The sequence below is a fragment of the Bos mutus genome, chromosome 11 (genome assembly GCF_027580195.1).
Source record: "Bos mutus isolate GX-2022 chromosome 11, NWIPB_WYAK_1.1, whole genome shotgun sequence".
NCBI classification, from domain to species: domain Eukaryota; kingdom Metazoa; phylum Chordata; class Mammalia; order Artiodactyla; family Bovidae; genus Bos; species Bos mutus.
Window position 1 is genome coordinate 92,771,828 of NC_091627.1, and position 20,510 is coordinate 92,792,337.

The 20,510-nt window shown below is 45.2% G+C and overlaps 1 protein-coding gene across 1 annotated transcript in view; it reads right to left on the reverse strand.

Annotated features, from left to right (window-relative positions):
* Window positions 1–20,510, reverse strand: part of ADD2 (adducin 2) — a 121,474-nt gene that overhangs the window by 40,439 nt on the left and 60,525 nt on the right. The window contains exons 2-4 of the mRNA XM_070379777.1: window positions 17,397–17,514; window positions 11,098–11,314; window positions 9,267–9,405 (exon numbers count right to left, since the gene is read on the reverse strand). Coding sequence (XP_070235878.1) covers window positions 9,267–9,405; window positions 11,098–11,280 — 322 coding nt within the window. The 5' untranslated portion in view covers window positions 11,281–11,314; window positions 17,397–17,514. The remainder of the gene's footprint in view (window positions 1–9,266; window positions 9,406–11,097; window positions 11,315–17,396; window positions 17,515–20,510) is intronic.

A 20,510-nucleotide genomic window follows, 5' to 3' on the forward strand; every position in this document is an offset into this window, starting at 1 on the left:
AGCTGACTATAAACCCTAGAGATGGACATTGAATAAAAGCAAAAATAAATTTCTGAGTGGAAATATGGGTACATTTTATCAGTTAGTTTTAATGAGTAAGTTGCTAAGCATTATCCTATTGTTTTAACTAACTTTTTCTCTGATTTAGAAAAGGGCAAACAGAAAGCCAAGTCAACCAGGAGGTAAATTCCTCAACTTTTTCTGACAAGTCATAAACTTCCAGAAGTCAGTGTGGCTGTGGTGGGCTGAAGGGCTGGAGGCTGAGGACTCAGCCTACTTCTGATTGCCTCCAGATATGCAGTCGCTTGGTTATTTATGGCTCTTTCCAGGAATTTGGTAATATGGAAATGAACCTAGAGAGTTTGATAGTCTTCTACTCAGGGCACCCAAAAGGTCTAGTCAGTCCCATGAACCATTCTGACCACTGCCTGCATGCCTCAGGAAGCCAGAAGAGGGCATCTGAGCCCCAGCCCTCCAATTAATCAGTGTCTAGGAAACAATAAAAGAATCAATAGGAAAGGGTTCTGGCTCAAAATGATGTCTGGCTGGGAGCCTCCTAATGCTGCCTTCCTCAGCATCCCACTAAAAACTTTAATGGATGAAAATGCTCTTAGGAAGCTTCCACCATCACTGCAAACCTCACTGCCACACCACATGATGTATGTCCTGTATCAGGTTTGCCATTAGCTGAAATGATAAGGTCTGTGAATATGAAGGTGGACTGGGAGCATAAAGCAAGCAGAGCAAGCCTCAAACACCCCATGTCAGGAAGATGCCCCAACGGGCTTGTGCCCACCAGTGGTGGTATGCCTCTAGGGCATGGGTCCAGTACAGGAAGTTGACAGGGATACAAGTGGTCCAAAGACCTGGCTGAACTGGCAAGAAAAACAGCAACAAAATCTCAAAATGAAGGATTTCTATTTCAAGCTGACTAGTCGAGGATCCTTGCCTCCTTTCTAGTTCCCCAGACAAGTATTTGCCGCTGGCAGCAAGAAGGGAAGCACATCAGAAGCATAAGGCCCCCAAGCAAAGCTGGAGATGGGGGAGGCTGTTGTTGGGAGAGGTCTTTGAACCCTTCTTTGAGAAATGACTGTGGAGCCCCCAGAGACGATCAGGAGGCCAGAAGAAGTCTGAAAACACCGGCTATCATGTCCTCTGTGTCCTGTATCCCCTAAGAGTCCCCCTCCCCAACCCTGTAGAGCTTCCCATGAGGACTGTCCACCTACAGGCCCAGAAGAGACCACAGGGCTCCACAGGAGTCCCCGGTCCTCTGTCCTCAGGGTCTTCTTGGAAAGGATGCTTATTCTGATCAGCCTCACCAAGTGAAGATCTAACTGGGCCATTATTTCAAAGTACCTAAGAAAACACAGATGAAAATCCACCAAACTCCCAGAAAGCTACCTACATACTCTACAGGAGAAAAAAAAAAAAAAAAAAAACTCAAGGAAACAAACAAAATCCTAAGGCGAATGGAGCTGGACAAAGAACAACCTCTCTGGGCTTGGACTCATGACACCTTGAATTTTCCTTCTCCACATTCGCTGACTCAGTTACCCTGGCATGCACCAACCAGATTTCCAGACATCCAACTGTTTTCCTGGCAGATGCTGATCAGTAAAGCAATGGAAAGCCCTATTTCTCTTTAAAGAGGAAGAGTGTAAGATCAGTGACATGAAAATGATGAGTAAGAATTTGATAGACATGGGACAAAGAGCAGAAGCCCTGGCATCTAAGCATATAAGTAGATCACTCAACTAGAGCCAGACATCCTGGAATGTGAAGTCAAGTGCGCCTTAGAAAGCATCACTACGAACAAAGCTAGTGGAGGTGATGGAACTCCAGTTGAGCTATTTCAAATCCTGAAAGATGATGCTGGGAAAGTGCTGCACTCAATATGCCAGCAAATTGGGAAAACTCAGCAGTGGCCACAGGACTGGAAAAGGTCAGTTTTCATTCCAATCCCAAAGAAAGGCAATGCCAAAGAATGCTCAAACTACCGCACAATTGCACTCATCTCACACGCTAGTAAAGTAATGCTCAAAATTCTCCAAGCCAGGCTTTAACAATTCGTGAACCGTGAATTTCCTGATGTTCAAGCTGGTTTTAGAAAAGGCAGAGGAACCAGAGATCAAATTGCCAACATCTGCTGGATCATTGAAAAAGCAAGAGAGTTCCAGAAAAACATCTATTTATGCTTGATTGACTATGCCAAAGCCTTTGACTGTGTGGATCACAATAAACTGTGGAAAATTCTGAAAGAGATGAGAATACCAGACCACCTGACCTGCCTCTTGAGAAACCTGTATGCAGGTCAGGAAGCAACAGTTAGAACTGGACATGGAACAACAGACTGGTTCCAAATAGGAAAAGGAGTACGTCAAGGCTGTACATTGTCACCCTGCTTATTTAACTTATATGCAGAGTACATCATGAGAAATGCTGGGCTGGAAGAAGCACAAGCTGGAATCAAGATTGCCAGGAGAAATATCAATAACCTCAGATATGCAGATGACACCACCCTTATGGCAGAAAGTGAAGAGGAACTAAAAAGCCTCTTGATGAAAGTGAAAGAGGAGAGTGAAAATGTTGGCTTAAAGCTCAACATTCAGAAAACGAAGATCATGGCATCTGGTCTCATTACTTCATGGGAAATAGATGGGGAAACAATAGAAACAGTGTCAGACTTTATTTTTCTGGGCTCCAAAATCACTGCAGATGTTGACTGCAGCCATGAAATTAAAAGAAGCTTACTCCTTGGAAGGAAGGTTATGACCAACCTAGATAGCATATTCAAAAGCAGAGATATTACTTTGCCAACAAAGGTCCGTCTAGTCAAAGCTGTGCTTTTCCCAGTGGTCATGTATGGATGTGAGAGTTGGACTGTTAAGAAAGCTGAGCGCCGAAGAATTGATCTTTTGAACTGTGGTGTTGGAGAAGACTCTTGAGAGTCCCTTGGACTGCAAAGAGATCCAACCAGTCCATTCTAAAGGAGATCAGTCCTGGATGTTCTTTGGAAGAACTGATGATAAAGCTGAAACTCCAGTACTTTGGCCACCTCATGCGAAGAGTTGACTCATTGGAAAAGACTCTGATGCTGGGAGGGAGTTGGGGCAGGAGGAGAAGGGGACGACAGAGGATGAGATGGCTGGATGGCTTCACCAACTCGATGGACATGAGTTTGAATGAACTCCAGGAGTTGGTGATGGACAGGGAGGCCTGGCATGCTGCAATTCATGGGGTCGCAAAGAGTCGGACACAACTGAGTGACTGAACTGAACTGAGCTGAACTGACATAATAGAAGAAAAAATTTTGAGTTCAAAAAAAGACGTGTGTGTGTGTGTGTGTGTATATAAACTATAAGGACTTACTGCATTTCATTAAAAGAAAATAACCCACAATTAAATGCTTTCTGACAACATTTCTGAAATGTGAGAGTAAGGGGGAAATTCCACAAGCATTTGAAAAAAAAAAAAAAAAGGTTACCAACAAGGATCCAATAATAGACTGTTTTAGATTTCTCTGTTATAGCAACAGATGCCAAAAGACAATACTATAGGAGATTTACAAAAACAAACACTAAAATAAAGTGACACAAAGCAGGTAAAAATAGACCATCAAAAGTAGCCCAGCCAACTATAAACAAAAAATAAACTGAGGTCATAATATGATCAAAGTAGAAGCCAAGGAAAATAATGCTCTTTTGGACAAAAACAGCCATTTTGTAGGTCATTTTATATGGAGTAAAAGCATAATCCATAATGGAGCTATAGCTATAAAAACATTTATGCGTTGAAAAGCATTTTATCAAGGTATACAAAGCAAAAGCTGTCATAAATACAGAGAAATGAACAGAAATCAAATACAGTGGGAGACAACACAACATTAATATTTTATAAAATAAAAAATGGTAAATGAAGACATAAATGAAATACTATGCCCCAGGGATAGAGTCTATATCCATGTATCATTTAAATATAATATTATTAGGCCACAAAAAAAATCTCATAAATCCCCAACACAGACAATAAGTAGGCTACATTTTCTAAACATAATGCAATAAAACTAGACATTATCAATAAACCTTTAAAGAATACAAATTCTACCACTAACAAATGAGAAAGCACACTTCCAGAGGGTGCTTATTTTATTTTAGAATAAAAATAAAGCCAAAACAGCAACTGCAAGCTACCTAGAAATTAACAACAAAGAAAATTCTACATGTCAAAATTTATGAGACAGGATCAAATTTATACTCAGAGAAAAACTTCATAGCCTTACATGTCTTTATTATTGTATTAAATATGAAAATAAATCAAATCCATTTTATTCTATTGTAGAAAAATATAAAGACTAAAATAAACCAAAGAAAAGTTATGGAAAAGAATTGATGAGTATAAAAACAAAATCAATGAATCAGAATATAAGGAAATTAGGAGAATCAATATGTAAATCCAAGAACTGGCTTATGTGAGAAGATCTATGAATAAACTAGTCTCTGGATTTGCCAGTAAGGAGGAAGCAGGAATACATAGCACCAGGAATGAGAATGGGTTGTCATATCCACAGCAGAAAGTTTAAATGATAAAAATAATATTGTAAATCACACTAGCAATTTTTAAAGCCATGTGAAATGAATTATTTTATATAAATATGACCAAAATTTACTCAAGAAGCAGCAAAACAAAGTTTTAAAGAACTTTAGATGAAACAGAAAAAAAGATGTTATCCAAATATTTCAGATCTGGATAGCTTCACAAGTGAATAATAAGTCTTCAAAGAGCAGAGACTTCCTACCTAATTTTTTTTGCTCCATTAGGGCAAAGAAGTAGAGAAGGAAATGGCAACCCACTCCAGTATTCTTTCCTGGAGAATCCCATGGACAGGGGAGCCTGGCGGGCTACAGTCCATGGGATCACAAAGAGTCAGACATGACTGAGTGATTGAGCAGCAGCAGGGCAAAGAAGAGGGTGGGGATCACCCTGATTCATCTTAGGAAATTATAGCCTTAATACCAGTACTAAACAAAGGCTGCCCCAAAAGTTAACTGCTTTTCATCATGCGTAACTATGGATGTAAAAATTAATAAAATTCCAGCAAATCAAATCTAGAAGAGTATTTTTTAAAGACTGCATCAAAATCACAAATTATTTATTTCAGGAATGAAAAGAGTTCAATATTCAGAAGTCTGTTAATATAATTCACCTACATCAAGGAAAGAAACATCAATACATACCAAAAATGCATTTTATAAAATTCAATATCCATTTCTGAGAAAAACCCATATTGAACTAGAATACAAAGATATTTCCTCAACATGATAAAGAATAATTATCTCAAATTCTTGTGGTAAAAGAATTACCATTAAAGTCAGAAACAAGGCAAAGATGATTACTCTCTGATCTATTATTAAACATTGTTCTGAGAGTTCTAATGGATGCAATGAGAAAACTGGAAAAATAAACCAAAGGGTAAAATGTTGAAGAATGCAAAATGACTATGTGATTTCTTTCTATATACGAAACCCAAAAGAATTCATTGAGAAGATATAGAATTTAAGAGCTCAATAAGGGGTTAGTGTATATATATATATATGTATATATATATATATAATTCCAATGATATATATATAAATGTATATAATGTATATAAACATAATATACATAAATACACACACATTTATATATATAACTCCAGTGATTTCCCTAGGTGACGGCTATAACCAGGAAAAGATCTGAATGGAGAATCACTCAAAATGACAAATTACATAAAATTTCCAGAATAAATTTAACAAGAAATTATTAAGTGTCAATGTATGTCAAAAACCACCACAATATTATAATTATCCTCCTATTAAAATAAATAAATTTTTTTAAAAAGAAATTAGCAAGCACTACACAAAATCAGGAAAGGACTATGTCAAGGCTGTATATTGTCACCCTGCTTATTTACCTCATATGCAGAGTACATCATGAGAAATTCTGGACTGGATGAAGCACAAGCTGGAATCAACATTGCCAGGAGAAATATCAATAGCCTCAGATATGCAGATGACACCACCCTTATGGCAGAAAGTAAAGAACTAAAGAACCTCTTGATGAAAGTGAAAGAGGAGAGTGGAAAAAGTTGGCTTAAAGCTCAACATTCAGAAAACTAAGATCATGGCATCCAGTCTCATCACTTCATGGCCAATAGATGGGGAAACAATGGAAACAGTGAGAGACTATTTTTGGGGGGCTCCAAAATCACTGCAGATGGTGACTGCAGCCATGAAATTAAAAGATGCTTGCTCCTTGGAAGAAAACCTATGACCAACCTAGACAGCATATTCAAAAGCAGAGACATTACTTTGCCAACAAAGGTCCGTCTAGTCAAAGCTATGATTTTTCCAGTGGTCATGTATGGATGTGAGAGTTGGACTATAAAGAAAGCTGAGCACCGAAGAATTGATGCTTTTGAACTGTGGTGTTGGAGGAGACTCTTGAGAGTCCCTTGGACTGCAAGGAGATCCAACCAGCCCATCCTAAAGGCAATCAGTCCTGAATATTCACTGGAAGGACTGATGCTGAAGCTGAAGTTCCACTCCTTTGGCCACCTGATTCGAAGAACTGACTCATTTGAAAAGATCCTGATGCTAAGAAAGATTAAAAGCGGGAGGAGAAGGAGATAACAGAGCATGAGATGGTTGGATGGCATCACCGGCTCGATGGACATGAGTTCGAGTAAGCTCCGAGTTGGTGATGGACAGGGAAGCCTGGTGTGCTTAAGTCCATGGGGTCGCAAAGAGTTGGACACAACTGAACGACTGAACTAAACTGAACATAAAAATAGCTACCATCTTTTCTGATGGACATTAAAGAATTAAATAATCGAGGACATATCATTTCCGAAAAGATTTAAAATTCATTTATGCAAGTATTTTGTAAGCACCTGTTACATGCCAGCTACTTTTGTAAGTTCAGGATACTACTCTAACAGTGAACAAAACAGCAAAATCCTTTCCCCAATGGAGCTTACATTCTAATATAAATTTGAACATTTATGAAGTCTCCACCAAATTAATCTATTCATTTAATGCAACCCCATTCAAAATCCCAGAAGGAATTTTTTTGAGGTGAATAAAGAGACTTGACAAAATACTTCTAAAGTTATTTTAAAGAATCAACTTGTATGATGGCTGAGAAAAATTGCAAATGAATAATTAAAAGTATTTTATTGAATGATAAAACATAGGGAAGCTGTTTCTAAGCAAACAATCAAAAGCAGACAACACAAAAGAAAATAGTAACAGATTCAACTCCATGGAAATTATTCTACAACACAAAAATATCATGAAAAAATTAAAAAGCAAAGGAGACACTGGAAAAAATCTGCAGTGTTTTTGATTGGGAGTAGAGAAATAGCCTTACTTTATGAAGATTTTTAAATCTGTAAAAAAAGAATATGCATGCTCAGTTGTGTCTGACTCTTTGCCACCCCACGAACTATAGTCCATTAGGCTCCTCTGTCCACAGGATAGTCCAGGCAAGAATACTGGAGTGGGTTGCCATTTCCTCCTCCAGGGGATCTTCCCAATCCAGGGATCGAACCCTCATTCACTATGTCTCCTGTATTGCAGGCAGATTCTTTACTGCTGAGTCACCAGAAAAGCCCAAGAAAAGAATTGCAAGTAAAAAACTGGCAAAGGGTACGACAGGCAATTTACTACTGATCCGTAGCCTGTTACCACATTTCACTCTGATGATACGATAGGTCATAAATGGCACTTTGTGTTTTAGTGTGCTTTTATTGGATTACTAATAAGATTGAATATTTTCACATGCATATTGGGCATATTGGGTTTTCTTTTTGTCATGCCCAATATGTATACGAAAACATTCAATCTCATTAGCAATCAAATAAAAGCACACTAAAACACAAAGTACCATTTATCACTTATCATATCATCAGGATGAAACATGGTAACAGACTACAGACCAGGGTGGAGGAAATGGGCACTCTTGCATTTCTGGTAGCAAAGTAAATTCGTTCCATCTTTCTCCAGGATAATTCGGCATTATGCATAACAATCTTTAAAAGATGCATAGAATTCAATCTAACAGTTCTACTTCTAGCAATTTTTCTTAAGAAAATAGTCATGGATTTAATCACAGATTTATTGATAAGGATGTTTCTTGAATTGTCATTCATAATAGCAAAAAGTTGGGAATGACCTAAAAGTCCAAAAAATCGGAAACTGACTAAAATAAACTATGGCATATTCAACCATGCATAGAATAACATACATCTACCAAAAATTATGTTATATAACCATATTTCTTATATGAAAAATTAGTCAAAATACAATAAGGATATAAATGTGCATGTATAATGTGATTGTATTTTTTGCATAGTCTCCATGTATTAAGAAAAAAAGACTGGAAGGACACACACCAAAACATTGATAATAAGAATTTCTTCATTGTAAGGACTCAGTTCAGTGATTTTTAATTCCCTTTCTTGATTATTTTCCTAATTTTCAACCATAATCCTGTATTTATTTTATTGAAGGAAGTATTTTCCAATGTTTGTTTCTTAAAGATTGTGGGCAGAGCTTCAGAGCCAAGGAAGATGGGTTTGTACCTAGCCTTGGCTGCTCTTGGCCCTTGTCTATGGAGTCAGGTTGACCTGTCCAGTGGGGCATGGAGACACCAGCTCCAAAGGCCTCCTTTCGTCCCCTCCAAACTCCATTTCCAAAGGAGTAACTCCAGAGGACTGAGGGAAGAGCCACCTGAGAGCTGGATGCTAAGAAGACACGAGGATTTTCTTAGGTTCTGTACCCAAAGCTAGAGCGACAGGGAGCCGAATTCTCACTCTCCACTGTCCACTCCCAGGCCTCAGGCAGAGGCCACGTAAGATTCTTGGGTTGCAAACCTCTTCCCTTTATGCTAATCCCCTTATGAGGGGTGAGGGTGGTGGGGTCATACCTAGGCTGCCCTGCCTCTCTGCAGTGACACTGGGTTATACTACCCCTCCCCCAGCAGACCACCCCCTGCCCTCCTAGTTCTGGCATCAGGGATCATTCTCCGTGGGCCTTTACATCACAGCAGCATTAGAAGCAGAGCCAGGTACTTCTTTCCCTGCTGCCCAGATCCCCCAGGTCTGCTAAGGCAGCTGTACCACTCACTTCGTAGCCTGGCAACCGAGCTGCTTATTACTGTGCCTTCCCCCCACCACCCCCCCACTTCCTCCACCTCTGCTCCTGGCAGCTCCCCAGTTCCCCACGTACTCATGGAAGATGTTGGGAAGACTGCGTGGGAGGTGCTGGCCATGAAGTCCGCGATCTGCCGCAGGGCCCAGATGTTGGAGGAGTTGTTCCCCTTCTTCATCTGCTCCTGGATGAGGCCTTCCAGCTCCTCCCTGAAAGACTGAAGCAGGCCCCGAGGCGTCCTCCCAGTGTGTCTCAAGCACGAGGGATACTGATGGCCCCTCTTCCAAGTGCCCACCCGTGGCCCCTGGGTCAGCTAGATCAGAGCCACATATCTGGGACCTCAGGAGCCTCCCAAAACTGCTGTGTGGGGAGCAACAAGGAGATGCTGGGAATGGATCCTATTCCCTTTGCCCTGGGGGAAACTCCAGGCAATATATACTCCAGAATCCAGGTCCTTCTGATGTCTTAGTGATAGCCTAGACCCCTCCCCACCCCCATCAGACACAGCAGGACTTCACTTTAGTAATTAAAAGACATTTTAAAAAGCAGAATTGAATGAAAAAGTATGCCATCTTCCCTGTCATTAGTCAGGCTGATGGCTCTTCTGGGCCTCAGTTTCCTTATGAGGGGTGGGGATGGTGGGGCCTATACAGAAGGAGTTGATGACCTCAGAGGTCACTTTTGATATCCTGCTACTCTGAGCCTGGCTTTGCAGACCATCAGGTGACACTCAGGAGGAAATAGGGAGCCACTTAGGTGTTGAGGAATCTACAAAAAAGGACAGAAGCAGCATGACTGCCTCTTGGCCCCATCTCCTGCCTGAGAATAGTCCCATCCTTCAGGTTCCCAAGCTTGGGTTAGTGCTAACTCTGCCTCCACTCCTACCACACAACAGCCACCCCTTCTGGTCTCACACAGGGATTCTGTCATCCCAATGCATTCTCCTCCAGACCCCCCAGCTCACTGTCACCTGTCATCAAGACCTGGGGCGTATCCTCCTTAGCATTCACTGTGTGCTCTCAGCCGGGTCACACACAGCCCACTGCACGCCCTGGCTCTCCAATACCTAGGTAGGGACTGGGGCAGAGCCCATCCTGGCCAGTACCTGGAGATGCCACTCCACCCTGGGCTTACCAACACTTAGGATCACGTAGTGTTTCCTGAGGCCCACCCAGCTCTACTCCCTGAGAGACCTATTGCCTCTGTTCCCACTGCTCTTCCTCCCTAGGAGGGCCTGCATCATGGTCCTGCTTCCCTGGTCCAGTAGACCCACCCTCCATCCTTCTCAACACACCATCTGAGAAAGAGCACTGTATCCATGCCAGGCAGGTGCCAACTGACCTCAAGACTCTGGCCAGGGCTGGGTGACCCGGACTTGCCCCTCTGCTGTCTATTCCCCGCCTCCTGGGGCTTTCAGGCGCACTTCACTCCTGCCTTGGTATGTCAAAGCCTTATTTGCCAGGACAGAGTTCTTGGCGGTGTGCAGAAAAAGGAGCCCCAGACCTCCCACGTGGCACCTCTCGCTGGCCCCTGGTTTACCCGAATTGTTAAGAGTTTTCGGTGAAGAGGGACAGGAAGACTGGAAAGTGAGGCTCAGAAGGGGCACGAGGAACTGAAGTAGGGCTCCTGCTTCTCAGATCCACCTTCCCCACCAGGGAGTCAAACACAAGCCATAAACTGCACATAAGCCAGGATTTGCCATCCGCCAGCGACTAGGGAGATACTCAAACACCCACCCAGCCAAAGCATCTTGCTCAGAGCTGAAAACTGTTCCGTCTCTGAGCAAGCGGAAGAGGAGCAATTTCTCTTTCGGGTTCACCGGGTGCATCGGCGTCCTCCGCACCCCTTCCCCGCCCTCCTCTGGCCTCCTTCCTCCTCCCCCGCCCGCGGGAGTCAGACCCCCACTCACCGGGCTCTGCAGGATCATGGTGACGCGCTTCTTCTGCTCCATCAGGTTGAAGTCCTGCCGCAGGTCGGCCGCGCGGCTGCGAAGGCGCAGGTACTCGGGGTCGTCCTCAGAGAAGCGGTCGAAGTACTGCTGCCCCTGCGTGGGCGGCGGGGAGGCGGCCTCGGGGACGGTCTCTTCACTCATCGTCCTCGTGGGTTTGCAGTCCCCTCCTGGACCCCTGCCGAGAAGAAAGGAGGATGCTCCCAGTCGGGGTGCACGCTTCCTAGGCCGGAGGGCTTGGATTAGGGGTGGGGAGTGGGAATGAGGCTATTCCCAGGAGAGTGTGAGCCGGGAGGCGGGTTGGCAGGCAGGGCGCCGCGGCTGCCGGCCTGTAGGGGGCGCTGATGCATCGTCCGACTAAGTGAAGGTCTGTCTGTCACTGGCTCCGGCTCGCCAGCCCTTCCCTGCCTGACCCACGGGGCTTGGTTCAGGTAGACTGGTCCCCCAGTGCGACCTCGACCTGCAAAGCTTTGGGGGCATTTTGTGCTGCTTATCCACACAGTGTAAAGCTATTCACTGCAAGTTCGTACTTGATCTAAAATGTAAGCCCTCTAAGAAGCCTCCTAAAAAACATGCGGTGGGAAATCCACGAAACTGAAAAGAGAACGGGTAGCTTCTAACAGGCTGAGCGCTGCTTCCCCACCCCCCCCAACTTCGACTTTGCTCCCGCCTCGGGAAAAGATTTATTGTGAATCTGTTTCTGTAAAACGTGTCTCACTGGAGAATCATTTCTTATCATGAATTGAAAAGAGGTGTGCAGTTTTTATTAGTGGAAAATGAGTTTCTCTAAACCCCAGTAAATGAATATTGAGAAATAGTGAAACAGTGAACACTGATTGAATGGCACCATATGCCCGGCTGCCCAGAGGCCTGAGTATCTAGACCTGGAGCGAGAACTAGGGCCGTCCTTGGAAGGTTGGGCTGCGAACGAGTCACTATTTTTTCCACTCAAGCAGGCTTTTAAAAATGCCTGAATGGTGAGTGAATGAATGTCCTTATGGCCATATTGGAGTCCTGCTGAAGAAGCAGGCTGCTGCTCAGCCTTGGCTTCCCAGCTGTGGGACTGTGGCCACCAGTCTCCCTTTGTGTCAGTGCTGCTAGGTTATCATGCTCCTTCAACATCCGGAGGGTGTGGGGGCTTACAGAGCCTCAGCCTTCTCCCAGGTGGCTGAGCCCCTTCTCAGCAAAAGAAGGCAAGTGCCTTGACTGAACAATAACTAGTTTTTGAAGGCAAATAGGAAGATACCAACAAAAGTGCTTTATCTGAGCTCAAGGTACTTGGCTTTCATCCTTAATCTGCCCCTCCTTCCCTTTGCCTCTGGGGACTCCCTTCCAGAAGGACGTGGAACTGCCATTGTTCTCTCAAAGCAGCTCCTGGCCTCCCCAGACCTGATCTGCTCTGCCCTCTAGGCTCATCCTGTTAGCCAAAGCCTTAGCCTTCATTCCAGTCAGCAGCTCATTATGGAACAGGCCTTGTTGACAACCAGATAGCATATTCTTGTTGTCTATGAGAAGTCTGCGACTTCTTCCATCTTCTGTCAGCACTTTACCCTCTACCTTACAGTTCTTCCAAGTAGGACAGGCAGGGCCACACTAGGCAAGACAAGTAAGTGGGAGCCCATCCCATCAGCCCAGAACACTCAGGTGATTGACTGATATTATTGTTATTTGCATTCTTGTTCTTTGGGGAAGGCAAATAGCAAGTCCAAGGGAAGACACATGGACAAGGTCCTTCAAGGGTCAGCTGAAGCTCTGAACCCTTGGGGTTCTCAAGCTTGGGTGCACATTGGAATCTCCTGGAGAACTTTGAAAAATACTGATATCAGAGATTTTAATATTATTGATCTTGGGTATGACCTGGATTTCAGGATTTTTTTTTTTAAGTTCTCTGGGTGATTCTAATGGGCAGCCATGGTTGAAATACCACAGATAAATGTTTGTGGTTGTGCTGTATAACAGAAGGCATTCATTCCAGGGCTTCCCTGGTGGCTCAGCTTGCAAAGAATCCGCCTGCAATGTGGGAGACCTGAGTTCGATCCCTGGGTTAGGAAGATTCCCTGGAGAAGGAATCTCTAGTAGGAACCACCCACTCCAGTATTCTGGCCTGGAGAATTCCATGGACTGTATAGTCCTTGGGTTGCAGAGTCAGACACAACTGAGAGACTTTAAAAAAAAATTCATTCCAGGAGCTTACCATTTCTAGCAAGCATGCCAAGATGGCACAAAGCCTCTAACGCTAGTGTTATGCACCACTTCCTATGGCTGTCCAGGCCCCTTCCTGCCACTCTATCATCTACCACCATACTCTTGACCTGGGCAGCAAGAGTGGTCCAAATGCCACCATAACGCACTTTTGCAAGTCTACAAAGCCATGACCTCTGGTCTTAACTGTCACTAGTCAGCTCCTTGTGAAAGCCCTCAACAGATCTCCCCCAGTTAGCACCATCCTTACCAGCCATGTCGATGAGATGGAGGCGGGAGGAACGAGTGGCCTGGGAGTGGCAGCCCAAAACAAACATTCTCTAAAGAGACATTTTGAAACATATTTGGCAGGTTGCGAGAATGTTTGAGGTTGTACTCAGTGACATTTAAAGCCAGATTCTTCATCTCAGTAGAGTGATGAAGTCTGTCGGGGATGTTTCGGGCTGAATTAGCTCCAGACTAGAAGCCTGCAGTGCTGCCCAAGTTATGACATTCCCTTGTTCATGGACTCAGGTAAGTAATTTCCCTCTTTGGATCTCATTTTGTCCATCCTTAAATGGGGAAACGAACAGAATGGACCTTGGGGCCCCATCCAGCTCTAACACTTTATGGAGAGAAACAGACTAATGTAGAAAAAGGCAGAAGGATGGAGGATCTAGGTTTCCTGGAGCAAGACCTTCTACCCACATCTCCCCAGTGCCTCTTCCTCAAGCCAAATGCCAAAAGAGAAACATCTGCAAAGAACACACATGACCTACTGATGACTGCCTTGTGGTTTCAAGTCAATCCCACACACATGGGTTCAGTTAAGAATACTTCACCCGCTTCGTGCTCCCAGCAAGCCTCATCTCTGGAACTTGGGGAGTAAGAAGAGAGCACAAGGTCAAACATCATGGGAATGCATCAGAGCCATGCAGACTTGGGGTCACCACCCAGATTCTCCTGGGCAAACTCTGCAGCAGACCAAAGTTCTTCCAGAGGCATTGCCCCACATACACACGCCTCTCCATTTTCATTCTCTTTGGCACCTTCACAGCCCCAAATCTTTGATGTTATTTTTATTTTTTTTTAATATTTATTTATTATTTTGGTTACTGTGGATCTTAGTTGCAGCAAGTGAACTCTTAGTTGAGGCACGTGGAATCTAGTTCCCTGTCCAGGGATTGAACCAGGGCTTCCTGCATTGGAAGCACAGAGTCTTAGCCACTGGACCACCAGGGAAGGCCCATGATGTTATTTTTAAAATAGCAGCAGACAGTCCCTCAGTGGGTACACTGGATGTGGGCATGGAGATCCTTGTGTTCCTTGTAACACCAAGTCACCCCAGCTCCGATGTGTCTGAACTGTCAGCTTCTCTGGGACTGGTAGCACCTGGTACTGAACCTTCCTGGCCTAAATCCTTTTCATCCAGGCAGGAAAAGGCTGGTCCTCTCCCTTCTTTTTGGAGTATCTGGATTTTCCGGGAATTGATCTGTGAAGTCTCTGAAGTAGCTCTCTCCCACAAAGCATGAGGAATCAAAATATTCAGGGCCCGATGGACAGGAGCCCCTAGGCCGGCCTTCACTTGTTAGAGTCCAGTCCCATAGGGCTGCTCCAGTGGGCAGGGGAGGAAATGAAACCCTGACTCCCTTACCATGACAGCAGGAGCCAGAGGCATCCTTCTGTGCTCCTTCCTTCCCTTCCCAAAATGTTGGGAGGTGATCAAAGCTGTGGGCAGCAGAACTTAGTGGTTAAAAGCAGGACTCTGGAACCAGACTATGTATTCAAATCTCAGCTATGCCCTTTTTTAGCTGTGTGATCTTGGGCAAGTTACCTACCTCTCTGTGCCTCAGTTCCCCATCTGTTAAACAGAGATTGCAACTATTTAACTCCTCCTTAGGTTGTCGTGCAGACTGGGTGAGTTAATGCATATGAAGTAGTTCAAACAGTGCCTGGTGCCGAGTAAGTGCTATTAGCGCTTATTATGTGTCCTTTAGGGGCTAGAATCATCATAGCATGAGGAACATGAGTAATGAGAGGCTTATGATTCAATTGTAAACAGGTGCATTCGAAATAATTGTAATTATATGTTTTAGTCCCCAAACTAATTCAATCTCAAGTTACATTAACAAAAAGAAAAACCAGAAAAAGACTGATGAGAACGCTTTTTACTCTGACCAGATAGTGGGAACGTGTAAACCTGGAGAGCACAATAAAAGAATGTAAGCAGGGTGCTGAAGATCACAGAAGGCTGGCGCGTACAGAGCCAGGAGTGGCATTGTAAAGAGTATATAGGGCCTCTGGCTCCAGTTCTTGGCACGTGGGATTTCTAAAATGTCCAAAAGGCATTAGGAGTGTTTTGTTGGTCATAATGAGCCCCTCTCACCAAGCCTGAGCATAAAAATGCAAATGAGGTGACATGCTGGGCAATTAGACATTTCAAGGGAGGGACTGGCCACTGAGAAAGACCGTGCATATAATTAAGGGATTGGAACTCAGCCCCATCCCAACCACAGGAGGAGGAGAGGAAAGGCACTGGAGATTGCTTTCAATCAAGTGGCAAATGACTAAATCAATTTTTGCCTACCAGTAATGCACACCCCCATTAAACCCTGGACAGCGAGGTCTGGGGGAGCTTCCTGGCTGGTGAGCACATTTCTGGGCTGGGTGCTGACAGACCCCACAAGGAGCAGACATGGAAGCTCTTCACCATGTCCTCATCCCCCAGACTCTGTGCTCTTTCTTTTAGCTATTCCTGAGTTAGATCTTCTATAATAAAACTGCAGTTGCGGTTGCAAGAACTTTCAGCGACTTCAGTGAAGTATTCTAGGGAACCATAGAAACCGAGAGGGAGGTTGTGAGAACCCTCAAATTTATAGTCAAGTGGGTCAGAAGTGCAGGTGGTCAGAGGACCACACCTGCAGCTCGCCTCTGAAGTGGGCAGAGTCTTGTCCATGACCTTGCTTTTTCTTATTTCCCTTTTAACTCAGGGTAGTGTCAGAATTGAGTTGAATCGTAGGACATCCTGTTGGTGTCAGAGAATTCGTGATGAAACAAGCAACCTTGATTTGTGAATTATTTTCATTTCCAGGACAACTCTGTGAGACAGACATTGTCCCTGCTTTACAGATAAAAAGACTGAATCAGAGAGGTTAACTAACTTGCTAAAGATCACACAGTGGAGTCGGGATTTCAACCAGGCCTGTCTCTGGCCCCAGATTCTGCGTTCCTCCTCTCCAAATATCTGCTGGACTGCCATGTGGAAGAGGGATCAAGGTGATTCCTGAGAACCTTGGGGGGCCAGAACCAGGAAACCAAGTGGTTATTGCAGGCAGGCAGATTCTAGCTAAGGGTGCGAGGGTGAAATTTCCACCAGCAGGAGCTTCTCAGTAAGGAGAAGACCGGACAGGCTTCCTCGTTAGATGGTGAGGTCTCTCCTTGGAGCCAGGGTAACCACAGGATGTTGTAGAGGGCTTCTGCCCTCTTGGGGTGGGACCAGTGACCTCCGAGGTCCTTCTGATGCCATGATGGCTCTTTTTTTGTTGTTGAAGTATCGTTGACAATTGCTGTGCCAATCTGCACTGTACAGCAAAGTGACTCAGTTTTAGACATATTTGCATGATTTTCTCAATATTCGTTTCCATTATGGTTTATCCCAGGAGACTGGATAGAGTTCCCTTTGCTATACAGTAGGACCTTGTCGTTTACCGAGTCTATACATAATAGCTTGCATCTACCAACCCCAAATTCCCAGTCCACCCTTCTCCCCCAACCCTCACTTCCTTAGCAACCACAAGCCTGATCTCTGTGTCTGTGGGTCTGTTTCTGTTTTGTAGACAGGTTCATATGTGCCATATTTTAGATTCCACGTATAAGTGATATCATATGGTATTTGCCTTTTTCTGACTTCCTTTACTTAGTATGATAATCTCTAGTTGCACATGGTCGCTCTCGAGTCAATGGGATCAGGGGAGTTCATGGCAATGACCCGAGTGTCTGGAAGCTCATCCTGGTGAGACGGACCCAACCAAAAACTGCGTCTCACCCCTTCCGCCTCCCCATCACTACCGACTGATTACCAGGAGGCCGGAGCAGCCTTGGCCCAGGCTGCCTCTTCTCAGCACTCAGTCTGCACGCTCCGCTCCACAGCCCGGCTCAATGACCACATCTATAGGATCTCAAACATCTGGGTAGAAACTGGAAAAAAAAACACAACAGATTTCAGGGTGTTTTCTGTTCCACCACAACTCTTTGCCCTGTTTTTGCAGCACCATTAGGAGCTAGTTTATTTTAAGAACTGTTGGGGAATTCTTGAAAATGAACTGAAGGTGAATTTTTATTTTAAAAGCAAATTCTGTCTACACAAAGGTAAAGAAAGCTTCATTATCTTTACAATTGGGATCAAAATTCCTTTCAAAGAGAGTTGTTGGAAAAATCCCTTTGCTGAATGTTGGCCAAGGGACCCCAGGCTTTCCCAGAGGCTTAGCTGGTAAAGAATCTGCCTGCCAATGTAGAAGACTCCAGAGATGCAGATTCAATCCCTGGGTTGGGAGGATCCCCTGGAGAAGGAAATGGCAACCCCCTTCAGTATTCTTGCCTGGGAAATCCCATGCATAGAGGAGCCTGGGAGGCTACAGCCCATGGGGCCGCAAAGAGTCAGACATGACTAAGCACACAAGTACCTACTACCACCAAGGGGCCGCAGGGGAGAGTGGCTGCTCTGCATGGTGGAGGGAGTTGAAGGCGGAACTCCAAGCAAGCCCAGAAGTGCACACACAGCTGGGCTGGAAGGGATCAACCCCTTCCTGACAACCCACTCCCCCAGATACTTCACTAACAGCTCCTAAACCCACACGTGCTGGTGTGACTGATTTTTGGATGCAGCCCAAAGAGGCAGAAGAGGTTTGAAGAATATCACACCCTGGGAAAGTGGGAGGGTTTTGAAGTTGCACAGACCATGAATTGGTGGATTTAAGCCAATGTCACCTAGAGTTCAAGGGGAAGAAAGGCCCCAGCTAATACTAAGTAACAGGTCATGAAGTAACTGCTGAAGGAGGAATGTAAAATAGTTAATGTCTTATAAACAATGGCAAGTTACTGATCCAAAAATCCTAGTTACTAATCCAAAAATCCTGAAGATCGAGGTCCTCAAAGGGTTAATCATCAATATACTTTTTTTTTTAAGTGATAGTTATTTTTTTTTTAACTTGGGTGTCTGTTGTTTGGACCCAGAGGTGGTTACCTCACCCAGAGTGGGCGTCATCCCCACCCCCAGACCCACTTCCACCCATGGGTCTGAGGACCTGTGATGGCCTGCCGGTCCTGTCTCATCAGCCAGGAAAGGAGCATTTGGAAAGACTACTCTCACCAAAGAGGGGGCAAGGAGAATTCATCTTGGGAGGTCTGATGTGCCCGAGGGAGTCCAGGATGCTGACTGACCCCTGAGGCACCACTGCTCGCTCAGTCTGTTTGAGCACCCCAGTGCTCAGCATTCCAGTGCTGAGAAGGCCCCTGATGGGTCCAGTCCTGATGCTTACCCCTCTAGTTAGGGTCTTGACAGCTGTTTCCAAAAGCTCTTCTCTATGCTCTGCATGTCCAGCTGCCAGCTGCAGGTCTCCTAACCATGGGTCTTATTTTTAGCTAGAAAACAGGGTCACTGCCAGAACTTAACGCCACTTCCATGCATGGCCTAACAAATGTGGGAGCCCTGCCTACTGGGGTTTGCTGATATACCTCTGAACGTGCTCCTTCCTGTGGGCGGCCACTGACCTGCCTTAAGACCAATCCTGCGGCCAGCTTGTCTTACGTGACGTGCCAGCTTCCTCCCCTCCACCAGCAGCCCCTGGCACAGAGATGAGGTTGCCCATCCCTGCTAAGGCGTGGATTTTCAGAGTCTGAGCTATTACTTGTGTCCACAGAGAGAATTAATGTCACCCAAAGGGACCTGCTCCATTCATGTAAGAAGAGAGACATCTGTCCCACAGATAAGTATACACTGAACACTGACTAATACCCATCCTATCTCCATCAGTGTTGATATTCCACTATTAGAGCTCCATTCCTGAGGGTATAGTATTAACCCTTGATTACAATGAAAATAGCCCTGAGAGGTATTATAGGTAAATGCATTATTTTAAACATTCTCCTGTGTTAAGAAACCTGTCAGATCTCTGCTTGCAGAGTCAGGCTGGGTGGGGCCAGGACAGGTACCCGATCAGCAAGTCTCAGTGAGGGAAAAGGAAGAGGAAGAGGTCTAATGCCAGGGCCACTCAGGAGAGTCCAACTCCTGAGGCAGAGCTGGGCCTCAGGGGACCCTGGTCTCGCAGGCAGAATGCTCTGAGCTATGCCTACTGTCACAGCTCAGAGAGAGGGTCACGATCCACTCCAGTCAGCCTTTGGCTTCCCCAGCATGTGCTTCAAAGGCCAAGCTCACCCAGGCCCCATGGGAAGAGCTAAGCAAGGAGTGCCCCATGTAGTGAGAAGGCCTGACACCTCCTGGGAAGCCACCCCGGCCCCACTATCCACCCCCATCCCAGGGTCACCTGCTCCCTACTCTCAGGGGGTAGCCAAGCCAGCTGGGAGGCAGAACAAGTTAGGACACTGGATTTCAGCCCTAGCTGGCTGCTCACTAGACTGTCCACCCCACCCCCAGACGTCCCACAGCCACCTTGAAAATGACCTGTCTAAATGGACCAATACTCTAGCCAGCCCTGCACCAGAGCCTCCCTCCTCCATCCAGCATCCCCTCCCTGCCCCCCACCCAGCTGGCCACCCACCAAGGGCCCCAGAAGGCAGCCTTGACTCCTCCCTCTTCATGCCCTGTTTCCCTACTGTCACCAGATTCTCTGGTTTTATGTCCTAAATATTTTCCCACCCAGAGCACCACACCTTGAATCAAGCCAGTGTCATCCCCATTGCATTCAGCAATTCAGTTCAGTTCAGTCACTCAGTCATGTCCGATTCTTTGTGACCCCATGAACTGCAGCACACCAGGCTTCCCTGTCCATCACCAACTCTTGGAGCTTACTCGAACTCATGTCCATCGAGCCAGTGATGCCATCCAACCATCTCATGCTCTGTTGTCCCCTTCTCCTCCTGCCTTTAATCTTGCCTAGCATCATTTACAAATGAGTCAGTTCTTCACATCAGGTGGCCAAAAGAGTAGAGCTTCAGCTTCAGCATCAGTCCTTCCA